Source organism: Rhinatrema bivittatum, chromosome 2, assembly GCF_901001135.1.
Source record: "Rhinatrema bivittatum chromosome 2, aRhiBiv1.1, whole genome shotgun sequence".
NCBI classification, from domain to species: domain Eukaryota; kingdom Metazoa; phylum Chordata; class Amphibia; order Gymnophiona; family Rhinatrematidae; genus Rhinatrema; species Rhinatrema bivittatum.
Genome location: NC_042616.1, coordinates 153,501,770 through 153,526,795, shown reverse-complemented (window position 1 = coordinate 153,526,795; position 25,026 = coordinate 153,501,770). Strand labels below are relative to the sequence as shown.

Below are 25,026 nucleotides of genomic sequence, written 5' to 3'. Positions count from 1 at the left end.
CAAAGTGGTGTCTCACTTCCATCTCAACCAAACCATCTCGCTACCATCACCAGATGAGCATAAGAATCCGGAAGAGGCTCGAAGTCTATGACATCTCAACGTCGGCAGGCTCCTAGTCTGATACCTGGAAAGGTCGGAATCCGTACGAAAGGAAGGACCCATCTATTCATCCTCCGCAGGGGGAAGCGGCCTCGCGAGCAACCATAGCCCTCTGGATCAAAGTAGTCATCAAGGCGGCCTACGTGGAAGCAGGCAAGCCACCGCCTTTACAAGTCAAGGCCCATTCTACTAGAGCCCAGGCAGTGTCCTGGGCGGAAACCAAGATGCTGTCACCCGCCGAGATCTGCAGGGCAGCGACATGGTCCTCCATCCACACCTTCTCTAGGTTTTACCACCTGGATGTTCAGGCTCAGGAGGACACAGCATTTGCAAGGGCAGTACTAAGTGGGTCACGGGCAGCCTCCCACCTGGTTCGGGAGTAGCTTTTATACATCCTATTGGTCCTGAGTCCATCTGCTACATGCTAGGAAATGGAGAAATTACTTACCTAATAATTTCGTTTTTCTTAGTGTAGACAGATGGACTCAGCATCCCACCCACGGCTGCCGTTACTCATGGAATTCTTGGGGGACATCCCCGGGAACAAGTGATTCAAGAGTAAGCCATGCTTTCCTTCATCTAGGATACCCATCCTACTGAGTGTCGACGTTTCCCGGTTGAGGGCACTGGCGATCTCCAGCTATAGCCAATTCAACCAGTTCAATTTAATCAATTTAACCAAGTTATAAAGTTAATCACGTTATTCAAAATAGTCAGTCACACATATATCCACAATGCTTTTCGAGGAGAATACTGAAGAGCATCACTTCCTGCAGGGGTATATGTACTAGGGCTGACGTCAGATTGAAATCTGATCCGTCTCCAACTGCTATCAGGAGTACACTATACCCATTGGTCCTGAGTGTCTACACTAAGGAAAACAAAATTATCAGGTAAGTAATTTCTCCAATTCCCTCGATGATATTAAAAATTCAGTCCCAGGTCGACAAAAAATCTTACAATACTGCTCTAAAGCTTAATCCCAATTTGTAATCTCCATGGGCAAAAGCTCCACAGTTTAAAAACCAATGTTCAAAGGAGGAGATCTAATCTCTCCACAATGTTCAAAAGGAGGAATACTTTTCTCTCCAGAGTTTTGGTTTTCAACAACTCCTAAAGGTGAACCAACACTGCAAATTTTCTCTCCAATAATCATCTTATATCAGCTATAGGTAAGCAGCTCTGCTGTATAAGTGGTGTAAAGTGAGGTTCACATTTTGTGTTTTGTATTTGAATTACCTCACAGGTCCAATTTTGTGAATGTTAAAAAGCTGCCATTGAATCATCAGCCTTTTAGAATTTAAAAACTGCATGCTGGACTGGCTCTGTGACTTAATGGCAATGATGTGCACTGCCTTGTAGAAAATCTGAGTTTGATTCCCTGCTTAGGTGTCTTCTTGGACTGACTGGGATTGGGCTTCTGCAGACTTATCAGTCACAGCCTGTATGAAAGAGAGAGTCCCAGTCATCAGGCAGTGGCAACACTTGATGGCTGCCCTTGAGCCCTATGATTGCAGGGTTCTGGAAGGAGCCCTGTTGTGTGGCCCCTCCAAAGACTTATCACTGCAGTGACCGTACTAAGTGAGTTAGAAGGGTAATATGAAACAGAGGTGGGGAGAACCCTGATAGAAACATATATAGAAACATAGAAATGATGGCAAAAGAAGACCAAACGGCCCATCCAGTCTGCCCAGCAAGCTTTCACATTTTTTTTCTCATACTTATCTGTTACTCTTGGCCCTTATTAGTAACTTTTTGGTTCTAGTTACCTTCCACCCCCGCCATTGATGTAGAGAGCAGTGCTGGAGCTGCATCTAAGTGAAGTATCTAGCTTAATTGGTTAGGGGCAGTAACCACCGCAATAATGATGATAGTTGCAAATGAAGATTTAGGATACCATGGCCCAAGGGACATCAGTTCCAGTTTGAGCTTGGAAGCCCATAAGATCAGGAGGATACCACCAGGCCAAAAAAAAAAAAGCCAACATGCCCAAAAAAAGGATGAATGGTGGTTCTAATGGAGGTGGGATACTGTTTTTGAAATGACAGAATATAGCTATATTGATCAGCACTAATAATAGTGTGAATCTCCCACAGAAAATTGTGCGCACTGCTGTCAGCACACAATTTAAGCAAGTAAAACTAGCAATGCTGTTACACAACTGGCTGGAGTGGAGGAAGTGAAGTTAAATAGGAATTAGAACGACTGCATTTGTGTAAACTGTGAATATATTTCTGTTTAAAATAATCTTTTAAAGTTACCCAGACATTAGTTTGTGCCTGGGGTCAAAGAAAAAAAACTAGGTGGTATGGCATTTTGGGGCAGTTTTTAGGCTGTCCATTTTGGGGAAAAGTCTGCGAGTACTTTTTACCTGTGGACTTTGCACCAAGTTTCAAAGTTAGAAACTTTCTGTGGATGCAAATTACCTGTGGACTTTTGCATTGTTTTTCATGCAGGTACTTTGCAAGTAAAAACACACAAATTTGAAAATAAAACATATGCATGTTTTTTCTCATCCCACCCAAAAGGCTTCTAGGAACATTACCTCTAAATCAGGCCGATACAGAAAAACGCATGGGAGAGCCGGTGAGTGCACAGACCACTCTCTTGGGCGCGTGATTCAGGAGGGTGGCCTATGGAAATTAAGGCCCGTGGTAAAGAGGCACTAGGGACACTAGTGCGTCCCTAGCACCTCCTTTTTGACAGGAGCAGCGGCTGTCAGCGGGTTTGACAGCTGACGCTCAATTTTGCCAGCGTCAGTTCTGAAACCCACTGACAGCCACGGGTTCGGAAAACGGACGCCGGCATAATTGAGTGTCCATCTTATGGGCCGCGGGCTGATTTTAAAATTTATTTTTTTTAAATTTTTGGGGCCTCCAACTTAATATCGCTATGATATTAAGTCGGAGGGTGTACAGAAAAGCAGTTTTTTCTGCTTTTCTGTACACTTCCCCAGCGCTGGCAGAAATTAACGCCAGCCCTTGGGCAGGCATTAATTTTTAAAAGTTAAATGTGCGGCTTCGCTGCACATTTTGCTTTCTGGATCACGCGGGAATAACTAATACGGCCATCAACATGCATTTGCATGTTGCGAGCGCTATTAGCTTCGGGGTGGGGGTTGGCAGTGCGTTTTCGATGCGCTATTGCCCCTTACTGAATAAGGGGTAAAGCTAGCACGTCAAAAACGCGCAGCCAAACCCAGGCTAACAGTGCGTTCCACCGGAATCGCACTGTACTGTATTGGCTTGAATGTTGGCTAAACATGCATGCATTATGAAACACTGTGCATACATTTAACTGTATTGAGGGAGGGCAGTGTGCAGGCAGCCATTTTAAATACATAAATTGATATTCACCTCGTAAATAACTATGAAAATTGCCCTTATGTCACATTTCAAAAACCACAAACAGCAAGAAATTACTCGACATGAATTTAAAAATTGAATAAAATTCACTATTTTCATATTTTTTTAATTCCTTAAGTAGCTTCTCTGCAATTCCTTTGTATTCCAGGAGTAACATTTTTGAGATATCTCATACTGTAGTTCACACACACTGGAATCTGGTTCATATTGCATAGGTGATCTCATAACACATCACATGTTAAATTTGATACAGTGCAGTACATGTGATTCTTTTCTGATTCCTTTCCAAATTAACTGTGCCCAGTGATGCAGACATAGAGGAGCAACTTAAAAAATAAAATGAAACAATCATAATTAAGCAAGAGCATTGCAAAATCTAATTAGATACAGTACAGTTACTTACCTGTAACAAGTGTTCTCTGAGTGTTGCGTGCCCCGGCCACACTAAGGCCACTGCCAGGCCTGCTCACCTCTTCCCTCCAGGGGTCCTGGCCCCTCCTTGCTGGCTGCCACAGCAAGTCACCTGCGCCCCAGACGTCTGCCGCTAGTTGCCGTCCTTGTTCCAGCGTCTGTTCCTGAGTTCCTTTGTTCCTGAGTCTTGTTCCACGTTCTCCTACCCAGGAGGTACTTCCTCGGACTGATATACAGTACTGACCTCTGCCTACCTCTGACCTCGCTTGAACTGATTACCTGGAACTGACCTCTGCTTGTCTTTGACTACTTTTGGACCGATACCTGTCACTGACCTCTGCTTGCCTCTGACCACGTTTGGACTGATTCCTGGAACTGACTCTTGCTTTGGCTGACCATCCTTGGACGGATACCCTGGCTTTGACCCTTGCTCTCCATTCGACACTCTTTGCTCCTCCTGCAACCACCAGGTCCACCTGCCTTGAAGCTGTCTGCGGCCTTCCTCGAGCTAGACCACTAGGCGCTGCCTACCCTGCCCGGAGGACCTTCAGTTCCTGCCTCGTACCCGTGGTCCCCTGTGCTCTCTGTTCCGGTCTAGCTCACCCGTTCACCGACAGCCACGCACTTATTCTCTGGTGGGCATACCTCTCCCGCATCTCTCTGGGAGACCCACAGAGGCCCACCTAAGTCCAGGAATCCAAGGGCTCAACCCGTGGAACCCCCGGACCGTTATTGGTGAAGTTCCTGTTAGCCTCTGTCCCCTCTTGTGCTCCGCCTCCTGGCAGCAGGCGCCCCCTGGGATCCCTCAGAGGGCCGTACCAATCCTGCGCCAGGCCAAGGGTCCACCTCCAGTGCAACACTGAGGACAGCAGGATATCAGTCATCACACAATAATCAATTAATAAGCAAAACCATCTGTGTGTTAGAATTGCTAGAGTTTATCAATTACCCCAATTCCCACCTGAGGCCGTTCCTCATTTGGATTTATAGGAGCTCAGCTAGATGTTTCATACAAAAGCCCTTTTCCTACAAGAAGGAATTAACATATTGATAGCTGCCATGGAGAGGATAAGAATTAGTCAGCAGACGTCAATAGGGGATATGTTGAGTTTGTTGGTCATTATGGCTTCAACTGCATTCATTACTCCTATGGTGCATCTTTAAGTTGAAGAGTCCATCAAAGTTAGATAAGATGTGTGAACTTTATAAGTTGACAGTCCATAAACATCATATGTTACCAAGGTTCTCTGTAATATGGTCCCCGTATTTACAATGGTGGGCTGGACACCCATAAGCAATAGGTAAATCTTACCACCCTTATTCTCATTTCTATACCTCCTATAAAAGCAAAGAATTTTTGTGCTACAATTTAGATACTAGCCTAAGTCTATAATCTAATAAGATAATTAAGTACAAGCATGTGATATTATTGTGCTGTACATTGTTATATGTTTTATTGGCTGTTTGTACAAGTTTAAAACTTTTCAATAAAATATTTACAAAAAAAAAAGTTGAAGAGTCCAGTAGATCCTAAGATCTCAGTGAATTCCAGCCATTCAGCTTCTCTGGAACAGCAGCTGCATCACCCCACATAATAATGGACTGTTCTTCTGGCTGATTTATTCCACATTTCTTTGGTATGAATGCACCCAGCCCAGCTTAGGGTTCATATAGAAGGGCTCCGCAACAAGGTCTCTGGTCTGGTCAGGAGGCATTTCATCGTATAAAGGTTCTTGAGCTAAGGGCAGTAAGATACTGTATGCTTTGGAAGCTTTCAGGGTTCAATTGGCCAATGAATTTGTCTTCATCCAAACTGACATTCAGGTAGCTATTCTAAAGATCAAAATCACAGAGCATATAGAAAGACGATTTAATGGAACAAAGTCAACATGGATTTACCCAAGGGAAGTCTTGCCTCACAAATCTTCTTCATTTTTTTGAAGGGGTTAATAAATATGTGGACAAAGGTGAACTGGTAGATGTGATGTATTTGGATTTTGGAAGGCATTTAACAAATTCCCTCATGAAAGGCTTCTGAGAACTAAAAAGTCATGGGATAGGAGGTGATGTCCTTTCGTGGATTACAAACTGGTTAAAAGATAGGAAACAAAGTATGATTAAATGGTCAATTTTCTCAATGGAAAAGGGTAAACAGTGGAGTGCCTCAGGGATCTGTACTTGGACCTGTGCTTTTCAATATATTTATAAATGATCTGGAAAGGAATATGATGAGTGAGGTTATCAGATTTGCAGATGATACAAAATTATTCAGACCTTGCGAGACTGGAAGATTGGGCATCCAAATGGCAGACTAAATTTAATATGGACAAGTGCAAGGTGTTGCATATAGGGAAAAATAACCCATGCTGTAGTTACACAATGTTAGGTTCCATATTAGAAGCTACCACCCAGGAAAAATATCTAGGCCTCAGTGGATAATACATTGAAATCGTCGGCTCAGTGTGCTGCGGCAGTCAAAAAAGCAAACAGAATATTATTAATTATTAGGAAGAGAATGGTGAATAAAACAGAAAATGTCATATTGCCTCTGTATTGCTCCATTGTGAGACCGTACCTTGAACTGTGTACAGTTCTGGTCACCGCATCTCAAAAAAGATATAGTTGCACTGGAGACGGTTCAGAGAAGGGTGACCAAATGATAAAAGGGGATGGAACAGTTCCCATATGAGGGAAAGGCTAAAGAGGTTAGGGCTGTTCATCTTGGAGAAGAGACAGCTGAGTGGGGATATTATACAGGTCTTTAAAATCATGAAAGGTCTAGATTAAGTAGATGTGAATCGGTTATTTACTCTTTCGGATAATAGAAGGACTAGGGGGCACTCCATGAAGTTAGCAAGTAGCACATTTTAAAACTATTCAGAGAAAATTATTTTTCACTCAATGCACAATTAAACTCTGGAATTTGCAGAGGATGTGGTTAGTGCAGTTGGTGTAGCTGGGTTTAAAAAAGGTTTGGATAGTCCATTAATTGCTATTAATCAAGTTGACTTAGGTAATAGCCTCTGCTATTTCTGGCATCAGTAGCTTGGGATCTACTTAGTGTTTGGGTACTTGCCAGGTTCTTGTAGCCTGGTTTGGCCACTGTTGGAAACAGGATGCTGGGCTAATTGGACCCTTGGTCTGACCCAGTATGGCAATTTCTTATATTCTTAGCTATGTTCTACATCAGCAAGCAGGGGGTTGAGGGGGAGGTGGATGGAATCATACCTCCTGTGGCAGGAAACTGTCTAGATATTGAACTAGATCTTCTCTCACAGAATGGTCTCAGAGCCACTTATCTTGTGGGCAAGGTAAACAGCCCAAGTTGGTTCCTAGATCCCCCAGAATGGTTCATAAGAAGTAGCAGATTAGATATATCGTGTGTAAAATAACTTTCTTCTATTACAAGAGAAGAGCATGCAGCATCTAGCCTTGGATACCTTCACCCTGAAGTCAGGACCTTCTGTAATCATAGCCTCCAATTATGGTTGCAAGGTCTTACAGCAATTCAGAAGAGATGTGGGAACTATGATCCTCTTAGCTACCTTACTGGCTGAGACAGGTTTGGGTTAAAGGGGCACTTAGAGAAGATAAGGCCATCGCAGAAAGATTAAATGATTTCTTTGCTTCGGTGTTTACTGAAGAGGATGTTGAGGAGGTACCCGTAATGGAGAAGGTTTTCATGGGTAATGATTCAGATGGACTGAATTAAATCACGGTGAACCTAGAAGATGTGGTAGACTTGATTGACAAACTGAAGAGTAGTAAATCACCCGGACCGGATGGTATACACCCCAGAGTTCTGAAGGAACTAAAAAATGAAATTTCAGACCTATTAGTAAAAACTTGTAACCTATCATTAAAATCATCCATTGTACCTGAAGACTGGAGGATAGCAAATGTAACCCCAATATTTAAAAAGGGCTCCAGGGGCGATCCGGGAAACTACAGACCGGTTAGCCTGACTTCAGTGCTAGGAAAAATAGTGGAAAGTGTTCTAAACATCAAAATCACAGAACATATAGAAAGACATGGTTTTAATGGAACAAAGTCAGCATGGCTTTACGCAAGGCAAGTCTTGCCTCACAAATCTGCTTCACTTTCTTGAAGGAGTTAATAAACATGTGGATAAAGGTGAACCGGTAGATGTAGTATACTTGGATTTTCAGAAGGCGTTTGACAAAGTTCCTCATGAGAGGCTTCTAGGAAAAGTAAAAAGTCATGGGATAGGTGGTGATATCCTTTTTATGGATTGTAAACTGGCTGAAAGACAGGAAACAGAGAGTAGGATTAAATGGACAACTTTCTCAGTGGAAGGGAGTGGGCAGTGGAGTGCCTCAGGGATCTGTTTTGGGACTCTTACTTTTCAATATATTTATAAATGATCTGGAAAGAAATGCGACGAGTGAGATAATCAAATTTGCAGATGATACAAAATTGTTCAGAGTAGTTAAATCACAAGCAGATTGTGATAAATTGCAGGAAGACCTTGTGAGTCTGGAAAATTGGGCATCCAAATGGCAGATGAAATTGAATGTGGATAAGTGCAAGGTGATGCATATGGGGAAAAATAACCCATGCTATAGTTACACAATGTTAGGTTCCATATTAGGTGCTACAACCCAAGAAAGAGATCTAGGCATCATAGTGGATAACACATTGAAATTGTCGGTTCAGTGTGCTGCGGCAGTCAAAAAAGCAAAGAGAATGTTGGGAATTATTAGAAAGGGAATGGTGAATAAAACGGAAAATGTCATAATGCCTCTGTATCGCTCCATGGTGAGACCGCACCTTGAATACTGTGTACAATTCTGGTCGCCGCATCTCAAAAAAGATATAATTGCAATGGAGAAGGTACAGAGAAGGGCTACCAAAATAAGGGGAATGGAACAGCTCTCCTATGAGGAAAGACTAAAGAGGTTAGGACTTTTCAGCTTGGAGAAGAGATGGCTGAGGAGGGATATGATAGAGGTATTTAAAATCATGAGAGGTCTAGAACGGGTAAATGTGAATCGGTTATTTACTCTTTTGGGTAATAGAAAGACTAGGGAACTCCATGAAGTTAGCATGTGGCACATTTAAAACTAATCGGAGAAAGTTCTTTTTCACTCAATGCACAATTAAACTCTGGGATTTGTTGCCAGAGGATGTGGTTAGTGCAGTTAGTACAGCTGTGTTTAAAAAAGGATTGGATAAGTTCTTGGAGGAGAAGTCCATTACCTGCTATTAATTAAGTTGACTTAGAAAATAGCCACTGCTATTACCAGCAACGGTAACATGGAATAGACTTAGTTTTTGGGCACTTGCCAGGTTCTTATGGCCTGGATTGGCCACTGTTGGAAACAGGATGCTGGGCTTGATGGACCCTTGGTCTGACCCAGTATGGCATGTTCTTATGTTCTTTGTGACATGTCCATAACGGATCCATTAGGTTGGGGAATTCCCACTGTTGATCTCTCAGAAGAGGGTTGCTATGCCACCCCAACATTGAGAATCTGGCGCTCTCCTTGAAGGGGTAGCCCTGCAACCTCTAAATCTGTCAGTGTGTCTTGTATTTATTCTTTTGGCTTCCAAGAACAAATTTGAGGAAATCCTATGATTTGGAGTGGAGGACTTTTTCTGTATGACATTTATTTATTTATTTATTTGCATTTCTTATATACCGGCATTCGCGATGGGAGTCGCATCATGCCGGTTTACAATAAACAGGGTGTGACAAAAGGATAAATACTTAAAACACTTAACATTAACATGTGATAGAATAGGAAGATAGCAGTTACAATAAAACAGGGACATAATGCAACTTGGATTGTAGAGAAGGTGAAAGAGAAATTAACAATGAGCTAAAAAAGAAATAGCCAAGGTAATACAACCTGCCAAATTAGAAAAAGAAAAATACATTAAGGAGTTGTCCAAGGTTGTTGATTACTCTGACTGAGTTGAGTTGCTTGAATTGAAAGTAAGTTCAGTTGGTATCTGGAAAGGCTTTCATAAATCAATCATGCTGACATATGGGGAACATATGACATATGACATATGGGGAAGGGCCTTAGATCATTTCTCCTCGACACAAAAACTCCTTGCAAACCTTCTAAATATCTCTCAATGGCTTTGAGAATCAACTCACCTTCATGCCAGTGTAATTGGCACTTATCACCACCATGTAGAAGGTAAATCCATCTCTGTACAGCCGTTAATCCATTTTATACCAGGTTTGGTTCAGCTGAAGTCTCCCATCATGTCTCCTGCTGTGTCATGGGACATTATGATGAGCTCCTTTTCAGCCTCTGGACTCTTGTGAGCTGAAGTACCTGATCTAGAAGGTGATATTTTTGGTAGTGATCACTTTGGCACATGGAGTCAGTGAGCACCAAGTGTTAGTGATTTATCCACCTTTTAATAAAATGGTGGTTCTACGCACGCAACCTAAATCTGCTTAGGTTTGTGTTGGAGTCTACAAAAGTGAATGAACATTGTAGTTTAGATTGCAAGGGAGCCATAGCCTTCTGTCTTGAGCAAACTGAAGCCCTCAGATATTCCACCCAGCCTTTTGATTCATTTGACACCATAAGTCAAGGAATTGCCGTAGCTAAGTGCACTAGTTCTGTTTGGCTAGCAGATTACTTATCCTTCTGTTATGCTCAGGCAGGCCTGGATCTGGTGGGGCATGTTAGAGCTGAGATCTGCCTCCATGGAGCAGATCTGTACAGCTGCGCTGTGGAGTTCTCACCACAAGTTTACATCTTGCTACTGTTTTATCAGGGGCTCTTGACATATCAGTATTTTTGGCCAGACTGTCTTATTGAATCTCTGAGGTGTAGAAACAAAATCCATCCCTTCTTGGGCCCATTATTTTGGTCCCAGACTGCCATTTAAAAAAAAAAAAAAATGCATTGAGATCGACTGTCATCACCAAAAGGTCTTGCCCATTGGTGTTGTTTTGAGGATTAGTTTTTCCCTTTTTTGTTCAGGATAGCCTGAAGCTTGGGATTCCCCATATTTGAGGACTACCACCTTGCCTGTTCTCAGAGAAAGAGTTGCCCATAACAAATGTTCTCAAAAGCAAAAGGATGTCAGTTCTCACTATTCCTTTTGTCTTCAGAGTATCAGTAGCCTAGTGGGTAGAGGAGCGGGCTACAAACCAGAGTTCAAATCCCACTGTCATTTCTTGTGACCTTGGGCAAGTCACTTCACTCTCCATTACCTCAGGTACAAACTTAGATTGTGAGCCCTTTGTGGACAGAGAAATACATTATCTGAATGTAATCCACTTTGAAGTGCTGAAAAGCAGAATATAAATCAAATAAATAAAATCTTCCTTCTTACCTTTGGAGCTGGTTTCTCCAAGTCTTAGTTTTATCATGGACTGAAGGGCCTTGAATGGGTTGAGAGGGAGTGGCCAGGGATGCACATTCTCAGTGGGGCATATTCTAAGTTTCTAAAAGCTTTGTTGTGAAAGTTCCTTGCTGGGCTCCATCTGATGTCACCTAATTGTAAGAATTGACATCCTTCTATCCTCGGAGAGCACCTGTTTCAGGTAAGTAACTGCTATATCTGCTGCTTCGATTTTACAGTGTCTGGGGCTTGAAATATTACACTGTATGTGATAGACAATGTTATCTTTTCAATTTGGTAGCACAAATGTTCCCTCGCGTTGTTTACAAACTTTTCAATGCTAACGTTGTTTCAGGATAAAATGGACCAATTGCTACAGAGTCTACAAAGTGCAGACCCAACTGATGGGCAGCCAGACCCAATGGAACTACTTCATCTTGAAGGTAGAGCAGCCTTTTCTTGTCTTACTTGTTAAACTGGAGAGAAGTTGCTTTATTTTTTTAAGTGAAAGGCTGAAGATTAACGTACATTTGTAGCCATGTTCTAGTTTTCATTTAAGCTTGCTGGTTCTTATTTCAAGTATTAAAACTTATTTCTGAGGCTAAAATGATGCTATTTAAGAGGCCTGTTTGCAACCTCAATTTCAAAGGATGTCAAAAAATTAACTTCTAGGGATTAAAGGAGGTTAGGGAGCTGTATAACTGATGGGGGGGGGGGGGGAGGGGAGGGGATAAAATGTCAGAGAAGAGCCTGCAAAATCTAGTACAGTATTTGTCATGTAAATATGATTCATAATCTTAGTTTGCATCGCATTTGTAATTAGTTTGTAGGAATAGTTCATTATTACTTGGATGTACTGCATTATTTATCTGTAGAGCTATAAATCATGTTGCTGGAATTCTTTTTTCTTTTTTTTTCCAAAGTATGCTCTCAATAGCTTAAGCAATAGCAAACAGAAAAATGCTGCTGCTTTTCATTTTTAATCTGCCACTGCTTGAAACAAAGTGAAGTAGGAATGGAGAATAAAACTCTCATAATTCCTTTGTATAGATCTATGGTATGACCTCACCTTGAAATCTTTGTGCAGTTCTGGTTGCCCCTTCTCAAAATATATCAGAACTAGAAAAGGTACATAGAAGGCAACAAAAATGATAATGTGGATAGAATGGCTCCTCTAAGATGAGGGGCTATACAAGTTAGGATTTTTCAGCATGGAGAAAGAGACAACTGAGAGGGGATATGATTGAGATTCATAAAATGAAAAGTGGGATGTAACAGGTGAAAATGGAATGGTTATTGACCCTTTCAAATAGTAGTAAGACTAGAAGCGGAGATATGTTTTCACTCAGCACACAATCATACTGTGGAATTTGTTGCCAGACGTGGTGATAGTATCTAGCATAGCTGAGTTTAAAAGTGGTTTCAACAAATTCCTGAAGGAAAAGTCAATTTTATTTCCTTTGTTTATTTGTTATTGTTATGGTTGTTAATTTGTGTATTATTGTTTTGTATTGACTATAATTATATTTTCAAGATTATTTTATGCTGAATTTTGTACATTGCTTCAAGTGGTCAGTTGTGATCAAGGAGAAGATTAATGTTTTAAATAAATAAATTAGATAAATCATTATTAGCCAGGTAGACTTGGAAAAGCCTGAGAATGGGCAACAAAGAGAGGATCTTCTATTTGGGATCTTCTGGTTTCTTATGGCTCTGATTGGCCTCTGTCAGAGGCAGGATTCTAGGCTTGATGGACCTTTGGCTTGACCCAGAATGGCATATCTTATGTTCTAGTGACTGACATTAGCTGAAATAGTTATGACTAATAATAACTGGCATCCTGCGGTGTGTGAAGTCCCATCACAGAGCAGTACACACTTGTACCCCAAGAATAAAGTGATTGTAAAATAATGTGAATCAGGGATTTTCTGTTTCTCCATTGACCGCCAAAAGAGGAGGACAATGCAAAGAATATCCTTACTCAAAATACATGAAATGCAGATTTTTAAAATATTATTTTCTCAAGTTCTATTTTGTTGAATGTGTAGCCCTTTCTGGTGTGTTAAAATCTTAATATGTATTAACATTGTCAGCAGTGTCTTGAAGGCACTGATAAATAATTTTGTGTCGTTCTAGCTGCCTGCCACCAAATGGGACCACTCATTGATGAAAAACTGGAAGATATTGACAGGTACAGAAATAAACTAGGTTCCTTCTATATTCATAATAATTATTTTTATTTTTTTTAACAAGAATTTCCTGGGAGGAAAAAAAAAAGCAATAATTTGTAATCTCGTTCGCTGGTATTTAGGTATCTTAACTCCTCAGCCAGAAAGAGGATGGTGACTGCAAGCCATTTCCTCATAGGAAGCACTACAATGGGCTTCTCATCAGTGGAATGCATCTGTAGGACCACTTTGAAACAGATAATTTATTGGCCCATTCAGTTCAAGGATTTTGAGACATCCTCTCCCTTCCCTGTTGTAGTTCCCTTTGAGTTGGTTTAATATTTTTTCTGCACTGCTGGGACAGGAATTAAACTCTAAGGGGTAGATTTTAAAAGAAGCGCGATCAGCCTACTTTTGCTTGCGCATCAGACTCAAGCAAAAGTACGCTGGATTTTAGTAGATACGCGCGGAGCCGCGCGTATCCACTAAAATCCTGGATCGGCGCGCGCAAGGCTATCGATTTTGTATAGCCTGCGCGCGCCGAGCCGCGCTGCCTCCCCCCGTTCCCTCCAAGGCCGCTCCGAAATCGGAGCGGCCTTGGAGGGAACTTTCCTTTGCCCTCCCCTCACCTTCCCCTCCCTTCCCCTACCTAACCCACCCGCCCGGCCCTGTCTAGACCCCCCCCTTACCTTTGTCGGGGGATTTACGCCTCCCGGAGGGAGACGTAAATCCCCGCGCGCCAGCGGGCCTGCTGCGCGCCGGGCCGCGACCTGGGGGCGGGTACGGAGGGCGCGGCCACGCCCCCGGGCTGTAGCCACGCCCTGTACCCGCCCCCAAAACGCTGCCGACACGCCCCCGGAACGCCGCGACGACCGGGCCCGCCCCCGACACGCCCCCGACACGCCCCCCTCCGAGAACCCCGGGACTTACGCGAGTCCCGGGGCTCTGCGCGCGCCGGGAGGCCTATGTAAAATAGGCTTCCCGGTGCGCAGGGCCCTGCTCGCGTAAATCCGCCCGGTTTTGGGCGGATTTACGCGAGCAGGGCTCTGAAAATCCGCCCCTAAGTATTAGCTACTCTTCACCAGTTTGTTTTAGTCTTAGGATAACAACCTAACTTTGATATCCTCTTGTGATTAGGGTGACCATATAGCTCCATGTTACTGGTATCTAGGGGTACCATTGGGCTGCTGCTATTTAGTTGTGAGGGTTCTCCAGTTTTCTTTGTGTGCCTAGTTTAGTATTTGGTTTTTTTCTGGTTGCTTGTATAGTCTGTGTGTTCATAGGTGTTTTTAGTAAGAGCATTGTGGGGGATTAATTTGTATTGGTATTATGAATGCTATATTGTTGTATTGTATTTTGAGTGTTAAGTTGTATACCACGTTGGATGATTTTTTTAAATCAAAAAGTGGTATAGAAGGAATTTTAATAAAATACATAATAAAAGGTCAAGGGAATAAGTAAGCCAATCCTGGCTTTATCCCATTGTATACATAGAGGTGTAATTCTGATTTCCCAATTGAGTTTCCTGAGAAAACCAGGGCCACATCTCCCTGTTTGCAGTGGGATATAATCAAGACTGGTTCAGGTTGTCCCCTTTGACATGGAACTGTATTGGCCCCCTGCTTACATCAAATGCAACCTATAGACACACAACCTGCCAGGATTATTCCTTCTATTTCTTTGGAGGGAAATAAAACCAACACAGAACAATTAATAGGAAAATAATAGTGCAGAGACTCATCAGGTTGCTTTAGTAGATACATGTATAGCAATCCCTCATTATATAGAAATTCAACAGAATTTCACTTTAATGGAAATTCTGTTTTGGGGCCTAAATTTGATTTACACAATTGAGATTCATTATAAGGGAATTTCCTTATTAGGAAAAAAAAGCAAAAGTGACCAGAAATCAAATGCGACAGATAAAATAATTGAAAATAGTGTACCATGGAAGTACTTTTTGTTCAAGAGCATTATGAGAGTACCTCCCTGGATGTTCATAGGAACTCATCTCCAGGATTATAATGGAAGTCAATGGGGAAAACAAGTCTCAGTTTATGGAGTTTGCATATACAGAAAAAATGACAGCTTATTTGCTTGCTGTATCATGAAATGGGGAAAGACAATTTTCAATGCAGTTTATGCAGATAAAATGTTTTACCTCTGTTAATTTGCTGTCTGAAAATTTCCCTTCCCCACTGCATACACTTTTAGCTGCATTAAGATGAGGTATTCCCGAGGCGTGTTAAGGTTGGAGGAGGAAAAGTGCATGTGTAGATTGCATTCTCCAGTGACAAGCAGAATGTCAGTCCTCACAGGTGGGTTACATCATCCACTAAAGTGCAGCACAAAGCCTCTCAGTCTTTTTTTTTTTTTTTTTTCTGCAGGCCCTGCAAGTCGTCATTCTTTGCTCTCTCACAGCTACTGCAGTTAAAGGTTTCTGGAGCTGCAGAAGTTCTTTTTCTTGCAGTGCCCCAGGATTAGTGTTGCTCCTTTTAGGTAGGGTTTTTTTTTTTTTTGTTGGGGAGAAGCAAACCAGGTATCCCATGAATGGGAACACCCGAAATGGATCAGTTTGCAACCTGTCTAAACAAAGCCCCTCAGTATTTCTTGAGAAGAGAGTTAAAGGACAATCTAGCCTTGGGTGCCCTCTCCTTAGATTGGGAGCAGGGTTTTCTGTATGCATAACCTCCAATTTGTCTAGTGACAAAGTTTCTCCTGAAACTCAAATGGGATAAGAGTTTTGATTCTTATAACCCCATATTGACCAAGACATATTTGGTTCCCTCCTCTTCAAGACCTGTCCATCAGGGGGGCTAAGTCAATTGGAGAATTATATCATAATCATCTCATCAGAATCAGGGAATGTTACTCCATCTCAATATCAGGTCCCTAGCTCCTACAGTCTTGATGTTATGAAGGGAGTACTTGGTCCTTTGAATCTCCTAGATGAGGTGTCTTGTATCCTTCTAGATTCTAGAAGAGACTTTACTAGAAGTTTTATATGGTTTTAAGTGGAGGAGATTTTCCTTTTGGTATGAAAGACCCTTAATCAGTTATCCTGCTTCATACATATCTCTGAGTCAGATGTCAAGGGTTAGTCTCAATTCAATTGGCGCTTACCACCATCATGTAGATGGTAAATACATCTCTGTACAGCCTTTAGTTATCACATTAATGCGAGGCTTGCTTTTATTAAAAGCTCCAATTATGTATTTGGACCTCAATATGGTACTATTCCAGCTGATGAAAGCTTCCTTTGAGCCATTAGACTCTTATTAGCTGAAGTACGTGACATAGAAAGTTATATTTTTGGTGGCAGTCACTTTGGCAGGCAGAGTCGGTGAGCTCCAAACCCTGTACACTCATCTCAGTTTTCTTCCTAAGATAGTGTTGAGTTTCTACCTTAACTAGTCAGTCATCCTTCCAATATTTTTTCCCAGGCCACATGTTCACATAGATGAACAGGCCTTTCATAGTTTGGACTACAAGAGAGTTTTGCCTTCTATCTGAAGTGGACTGAAGCATTCGGAGTCCATCCAGCTTTATATTACTTTTGAACCCAAATTTATTTATTTATTTTTTATTTTTATATACCAATGTTCCTGTATAATATACATATCACACCGGTTTACAAGGAACTAAAACTGTCGCCTCGGGGGTGGAATACATTGAAACATAATAACAATAAATAACTTAAAAGATACATAAAAGGCGAAATATAACTGAGATATAGTACTACTCAGAACGTATGTACAAGGGAGATAGGGGATCAGGGACTATAATGTCATTGTATTCCTCTGGTCTTAGATCTCCAGGAATGCTTGGGTAAAAAGCCAAGTCTTTAGCTTCTTTTTGAATGTCATAGCGCAGGGTTCTTGGCGCAGGTCCGGAGGGAGCGAATTCCAGAGTGGGGGACCCGCAGTGGAGAGAGCGCGTTTCCTCAGTGAGGTTTTTGCCAGTTGGGAGAGTAGAGTGTTCTTGTATGCACTTCTAATCTATCAGCGATGTGCTTCTGCAGATGAAATGTTAGGTTGAGAGGGGAGATGTTGTGCAGGGCCTTGTGTATCATCATAAGGGCTTTAAAGTGAATCCTGTATTTAATCGGTAGCCAGTGAAGGTGCTGAAGGATGGGGGTGATATGTTCTCTTTTGTTGGTGGTTGTCAGAATTCTGGCCGTCGTGTTCAGGACCATCTGAAGTGGTTTGATGGTGCTAGCGGGAAGGCCCAATAGGAGTGAGTTGCAATAATCCAGTTTCGGGAGGATGATGGATTGTAGTACTAAACGGAAGTCTCAGAAGTGTAAAAGTGGTTTTAATTTTTTTAATACTTGCAATTTAAAGAAGCATTCTTTTGTAGTGTTGTTTATGAACTTGTTGAGGTTGAGTCGGTTGTCTAGTAGCACACCCAGATCACTTACTTTCGAAGTGAGGTCAGTTGAGGTGATAGGCCATTGACTAGAAGTAGGAGGGAAGAACGGTATGTAGTTTTCTGGAGCTATCAAGAGGATTTCAGTTTTGTTAGTGTTTAGTACAAGGTTGAGGCTGGGGAGTAGGTTGTTGATTGCTGAGAGACAGTTGTTCCAGTGAGACCAAGTTTTGTGGAGAGATTCCGTTATAGGGATGAGTATTTGTATGTCATCCGCGTATAGGAAGTGTTAGCTTGAGGTTGGTTAGTAGGTGACAGAGTGGGAGAAGATAGACCTGGAATTGCGAATTAGACCTGAATTTGTCTAATTGGATAGCAGATTGCATTTTTTCTGTTATACCCAGGCAGTTTGAGCTAGAAGAGCATGCCAAGGCTCATAACGTTAGATTGATGATAGTGTTGCTGCCCATTTAAATTCAGTCTCCATGGAAGAGATCTGCTAAGCTGCAACATGGAGTTCAATCCACACATTCATCTCTTAATGTTTGTATTGGGGACGCCCAACAAGACAGTAGGTTTAGTCAGGCTGTCCTGAAAGGTCTATCTGAAGCCTAGAATCCAACTCCGTCCTACCTAGAGCCCACCTAGCACTCATTCTTTGTATTTTATTTATTTATTTTATTTAGAAACTTTTATATACCGGTATTAGTGGGGACATCATACCGGTTTACATAATAACTGAAAGCTTGGAAAATACATTTCAACAAGGAGAATGTAACTGGGCGGGGGTAAACCAAAAGGCAGTAGGAAGGATAGAGAAAACAAGAAGGTCATAACCAGAGAAAACAATTTACAAATTTACAATGAATGTCTCCTTATTATTTTATTTATTTATTTATTTCAGATTTTTATATACCGGCATTCGAGACAGAAGTCACATCGTGCTGGTTCACATAAAACAGGGGTGCATAGTAAACATAACTATAACAATGGTGTTGAAAAGGCAGTTACATATAACAGGGTAATAAGAACTTGGCTGAGAAGGAAGAGAAAGGAAAGGTTATTAAATTCACACAGGTAAACGATAGAAGATAAGGATGACCATGGTGTATTTGGAGATTAGTTAACCGAGTTGGAGATTAGTTAACCATGTTGGAGAGGGCGGTCACCTGAATGGGGGAGGGGATATGGAGTGGAAGTGGAAGAGCTATTCTGTGTAGGCATGGTTGATCAGGAGAGTTTTTAGTTTCTTTTTGAATTTAATTGCACAAGGTTCAAGGCGCATGTGGACAGGTAGGGAATTCCAGAGAGCCGGACCGGCAATGGAGATGGCACGGTCGCGGGTGGAGGCGAGATGAGCCATTTTTAGGGATTGGACATGTAGGGTGCCGCCTTTGGTAGATCTGGTGGCTCGGGTGGACAGGGGGGCAGTGAAAGGGAGGTCGAGCCAGTTGGAGTTGTGGGTGTGTATGGACTTGTGTATTATGGTCAGAGTTTTGTAGTGTATGCGGGACAGGATGGGGAGCCAATGTAGGTCCTTGAGGATGGGGGTAATATGGTAGTGTTTGCGTGTGTTAGTAATGAGTCTTGCGGTAGCATTTTGCAGTAGTTGAAGGGGTTTTATCGAAGACAATGGGAGCCCTAAGAGGAGGGCATTACAATAATCTATTTTGGAGGTGAGGGTGGCTTGAATCACTGTGCGGAGGTCATGGGTGTAGAGCAGGGGTCTGAGTTTCTTTAGAACATTGAGCTTGAAGAAGCCAGCTTTGAGGATGGAATTGATGTGAGGTTTCATACTAAGATTGGGATCAAGGAGGACTCCGAGGTCCTTAACGGAAGGTTGCGCTGTGAGGAGGTTACGTTTAGGGTCATTAGGCAGGAGGTCAGGGGGATGTGAGGAGATGTGGAGGAGTTCTGTTTTGTTCGCGTTAAGTGCAAGCTGGAGGTTGGTGAGAAGGGCGTTGATGGCTGCAAGGCACTTTTCCCAGTGCTCCAGGGCGTCGGATATAGAGTTGTGAATGGGAATGATGATCTGTACAACATCAGCATAGAGGTAGAATTTGAGTTTAAGGTCGGAGAGGAGGTGGCAGAGAGGGGTGAGGTAAATATTGAAAAGGGTGGATGAAAGTGATGAGCCTTGCGGAACTCCTTGTTGTAGGGGGTATGAGGCAGATAGGTTGTTTCCGATTTTAACAGAGAACTTTCTGTTAGAGAGGTAGGATTTGAACCAGGCTAGAGCTAGTGTGCCTGTTATTACTTTATTTCCAGGTTATTTCCAGGTTGCCTTCCAAAACAACATAAAAATTTATTGAAAATAGCCTGTTGCCAATAAAACATTATGCACATTGGCATTCTTCATGCTGTATTTTCTCCATTTTTGTTACAAGCAACCTTATAGCTAGGGATTCCCTATCAATGAGGACTGTAACATCCTGCTTGACCTTGGGAAAAAGCAAAAGTTACACATAGGAGGTGTTTTCCAAAAACAGCAGGATGTAAGTCCTAACAGAACTTGCTGTCCTCTGCTAGGAATTGACTTATTTTAGCTTAATTAAAGAACTGAGAAGGGTCTCTGTCCAATGCTCATGATGCGGGACAAGCCTGTACATGTTCATTAAAGTTTCTGAAAGCTCTAGAAGCTGTGAAGTTGAGTTTTTGACCAGGGCTCTGTTTGACCTCACCCCACCTGTGAGGACTTTAACCGCTTGCTGTCCTTGGAAAACACTTGCTACAGGTAAGTAACTTTTGCTCTCCCTGTTCTTGTGAGCTTTTTGCCTTATCAACAGGAAACATTCATTAGAGGGATTTACCAGGGTATGAAATTTCAGATTTATTTTTTTTTGTACTAGCCAGAAAACTTGTCGCCAGATTCATCATTTCTCATCTTCTGTTTTCAGATTGATCTTTCTCTACCTTCCCCTTTCAGGTTCCTCTCCTTCCACCATCCTATCAGATTCTTCTGCTTATGTTAGCCTGCAGCATAGCATTAAGAGTGAGAGTAGATTCCTGGTTCCTGTGGCTGCTTCTCTCCACAGTGTGTGCTTCCTTTTTAAACAGAAAGGACCAATGGCAGGCAAAAGAGGACTATGAGGACATGTCAACTGTCCATCATACTTTGCTGCTCTCACTGCTAGATGGAGAAGATGAGTAGGAGTAAAGTAATAACAGGCACACTTTATCTCCTGTCGAAATGGGCTCAGCCAGGTGACAGCAGCTGCTACTACTTCACTCTTAGGGCAGAAGTCAGGTGGAAGAAATGCTGATTATGATGTAACTGTGCATACTACCCCACTTTAAGCTGAGGTGCCAACCATTTATATATCTTGTCACCACTGGTGACTTTGCAACCAAAAATTTTGCACCCTAGCAAATCTTTTTTTAAAACATGGCTCTTTACTTGTACTTATGCAGAGTCAGGTTAAGCTAACAGTAAGCGTTGTATTTTGCATTTACTTTTCACTGTTTTAATCTATGCTTTCATAACTGTTTTTAGACTTAATTTCTCTCTTAATATTATAGTTAAATTGTAAAAGCTACATTTATTTTTAATTGATATTAGTTATCTTATATTATTGCTATTTATATTGTATTTTCTTGCTTTTATTGAATGTACACCGTTGTGATGGTTTTATTATTGATTGTTGGTATAAAAAAAACAAATAAAAACCATAAACCATATTAAAATAAAATGTTATCCACACATTTACTTCTATTTAAATATTTTTGCAACATTTCAGAAAACATTCAGAACTCTCAGAACTGAATGTTAAGGTGATGGAAGCTCTCTCGTTGTATACCAAGTTGATGAATGATGACCCAATGTACTCTATGTATGCAAAACTACAGAACCAACAGTATTATGTACAGTCATCTGGTGTTCCTGCCTCTCCGGTATGTTTTTGAATGACTGTATCTTTATGTGAAAATGAAGTAAATAATTAGTTATACCATGGTTGCTGTCAGACTTGTTCATGAATCAGGGGGAAGAGGAACTGTCACTATGAAGTCGCTTTTTCCTAGTGCTTATTTAAGGCAGGGTATGAAAGCGTTTTTGTTTTTTTTTTGTTTTTAACAAATTCTTAAATTTTTCTGTTGCTGTTGTAATCAACAAAATAAATTATCCATCTATATGTTAAGTGACCTTTATAATTCAAAAAATAATTTTAGGGATCTTCATATAAGGCTACCATACACCGTACAATGCGATATGAGTCTCTTCATATAATCATCAGTCACTCTAAGTCCATTTTAATACATTTTTGTTTAAATGCAAATAAAATGCCCAATACTTATGGCTTGATGTAACTCTTAGAAAAGTGAATCATGATTCATACAAAGCCCAAGCTTGTCCTGATGTGGGATCTGCATTTCAAAAGAATCTGTCTCTGAGGTTACTTTCCACCATTTTGGATCTCCAGTAGTGATCCTGAACAAAAAGTGGCAGCCATTTTATACAATGTTCATGTGACCAAAACTACCAATAGGCAAAATTGCTGATAGGTTTAGCAGTGGGTGCTTGGACTAATCCAAAAGAATTATCTGAATCTTGCATTTTACAACAGTCTCCCCATTCAATCCCTGAAGTGCTGAATTCAATATAAAAATCCAATACTGTTCTTTTGTATTTAAGTTTGCACTCACGTCCCCTTCCCTCCAAGTTCCCCGCTTAGGTCTGGAGAAAGAGTGGGAAAACTCCATACAGTGCTATATAATGAGTGCTTTCATCTTTCCAGTCTTCAGAAAGCTCTGTTGTTTAACGAGCCATACTCAAATTTCTTTCTTAGTACGTTCTATATACATTTTTGGACACAGACATTGTATCACATAAATAACACAAGATGTTAAACATCTGGTGACAGCATTGTGATATGTGGACTCAAAACATATCAGGAAAAATCTGGGAACATCCCACAACCATATTTTAAATAGTTTGAAAAGTGGAAACCCATTGTTTTTACATCTTTTGTGATTTATGTAATACAGTGTCCGTGTCCAAAAGTTTATGTTGGATGTACTAAGAGAGCAATTTACTTACGTCTCATTGAACATCAGAGCTATTTGAAAGCTGGAAAGATGCAAGCACCATGGTAGAGCATTGTATGGAGTTTTCCCACTCTCTGCCAACTTAAGTGGACAGTTATAGATCGTGTATGGGAAACTTGGAGGGAGGGATCGTGAGCGCTGACTTAATCACAAAGAATAGTATTGGATTTTTACATTAAACACAGTGGCAGCTCAGGGATTGAATGAGAAGACTGAAGGGTATAAAATGTGGTGAAATGCAAGATTCTGATATTTTTTTGATTGGTCCAATCAGCAACTGCAGTGAGCTTTTTCCCCTTTGGTAGTTTTGGTCAGATGAACATGGTATAAAATGGCTTACTTTTTGTGAAGGATCACTACTATAGACCTACAGTGGCAAAAAGTAATCCCTGAGGCAGATTCTTTTGAAACATGGATCCATGTCAGGCAAGCATGGACTTTGTATGAATCATGATTCACTTTTCTAAGAGTTACATCAAGCCATAATAAATATTGGACATTTTATTTTCATTTAAACAAAAATGTATAAATAAAAATAAAGTACTGGACAAGAACAGACTTAAAGTGGACCAAAATGAACTTAGGGTGACTGATGATTATATGAAGGCACTCATATCACATTGTATGGTGTGTGGTAGCTATGTATGAAGGTCCCCAAAATTATCATTTTTTGAATTATATGTATCATTTAACATAGGTAAATAATTTATTTAGGTGATTGTAAGGTTCTACCTCAAATGGTTCATTTAATTAGCTGTTTTTGTGATAACATACCTATGTTATTGCATGCACATAGCTCTTGCATTGACATTATATGGAGCTACATTCCTTTACCAACATCAGAATTCAGTCTTACTGTCGTCATACTGTTGCAACTAATTACTAATACGATGTTGAAAAAAGGTCTAGTCCAAGAACTGATTTTTAAAACACATGATTTCCAAAATCACAGCCTCTTATGTTAAGATTAGTCTTCATTTAAAATAAGGTTTGTAAACTACTATAGCAGCACTTTAATACATATTAGATTGTATGTGGCTGTTACATTATTCCCAATCATTGCCATCACTTGGCCTAGTACATTTGTAGGGATCTGCAATGGTCAAAATATTATAGTCCACATGGCTTTTTGCTTAGAATATGTTTACCATGGACATCTATGTTTCTACATCTACATGTGAAAATATATCTATGCTAATATATTTCCGGACCTTGCTGCAAAGTTTGTCTGGTCCTCTCAGAATCTCAGGAAACCAGAATATGGGTCAAGGATGGTTGGGGCTACCTTTCTGCCCAATGATCCTCTCCATCCCCTGATGATTCTTGCTTTCCTCTCCCCATGACACCATTTCAGATCCTCAAGAATTGGAGGCGAACAATGGTAGTACCTTGAGCTGTGTCCTTCTCTGCTGCTGGGGCCTAACTCACACGTTAAAATGTGCAGCACTGTTCTGTCCTGCACAATTCTAAGTGCAATTCTGTCTTCAGGTGCCAGAGAAGGACAACATTGCTCTAGGTGTTCATGCATTTCTCCTCCTCCTAGCCTGGATTGGTGGTGAGAGAGGATCAAGGTGGAGGATAGGGTGTGCAGAGGGGCTTGGGGATGAAAAAAAGAGGATTGAATGAGTGAGAGGAGGGATAGAGAGGACGATCAGCTGGGGGTTGTGCCTGTGAGCAAGGGGAATGGTGCTTGTGGAGTGAGTGTATGAAAGACAAAGGAATGGAGGTGAGGAGATGTGTGTAAAAGGGGATATGAGAAAAGGCACTCATATGGGGTAGGAGAGAGGTTCAAGGATGGGAAGAAGAAAAAGGATTGGGGGAATGGGGGGGGAAGGAGAAAAGAGGGGGGTATGGATATAGGGAGGCATAAGACCTAAACCAGTCAAGAAGTACTTCATTCTTAAGAATCTGGATCCTCCCTCCTGTGGTCCTCTGTTCCTCATCCTGTCTCCCTCTGTCTGTGTGTCGTCCTGATCCCACTCCCTTTGTTGATTACCCTCACTCCCCCACTACAAATCAATGTGAGATCCTTCTTAGCCACCTCAAAAAGAAAGTTAGTGTAGCTGGGTTCAAAAAAGGTTTGGATAAGTTCTTGGAGGAGAAGTCCATTAACTGCTATTAATCAAGTTTACTTAGGGAATAGCCACTGCTATTAATTGCATCAGTAGTATGGGATCTTCTTAGTGTTTGGGTAATTGCCAGGTTCTTGCGGCCTGGTTTGGCCTCTGTTGGAAACA

The 25,026-nt window shown here is 41.4% G+C and overlaps 1 protein-coding gene across 3 annotated transcripts in view; it reads left to right on the top strand.

The window, feature by feature from the left end:
• STAM (signal transducing adaptor molecule) overlaps positions 1 to 25,026 on the top strand; it is a 214,711-nt gene that overhangs the window by 151,516 nt on the left and 38,169 nt on the right. For all 3 annotated transcript variants that reach the window (XM_029588752.1, XM_029588751.1, XM_029588753.1), the window contains 3 exons: positions 11,566 to 11,653; positions 13,347 to 13,401; positions 21,484 to 21,637. In XM_029588752.1, the coding sequence (XP_029444612.1) occupies positions 11,566 to 11,653; positions 13,347 to 13,401; positions 21,484 to 21,637 (297 nt within the window). The remainder of the gene's footprint in view (positions 1 to 11,565; positions 11,654 to 13,346; positions 13,402 to 21,483; positions 21,638 to 25,026) is intronic.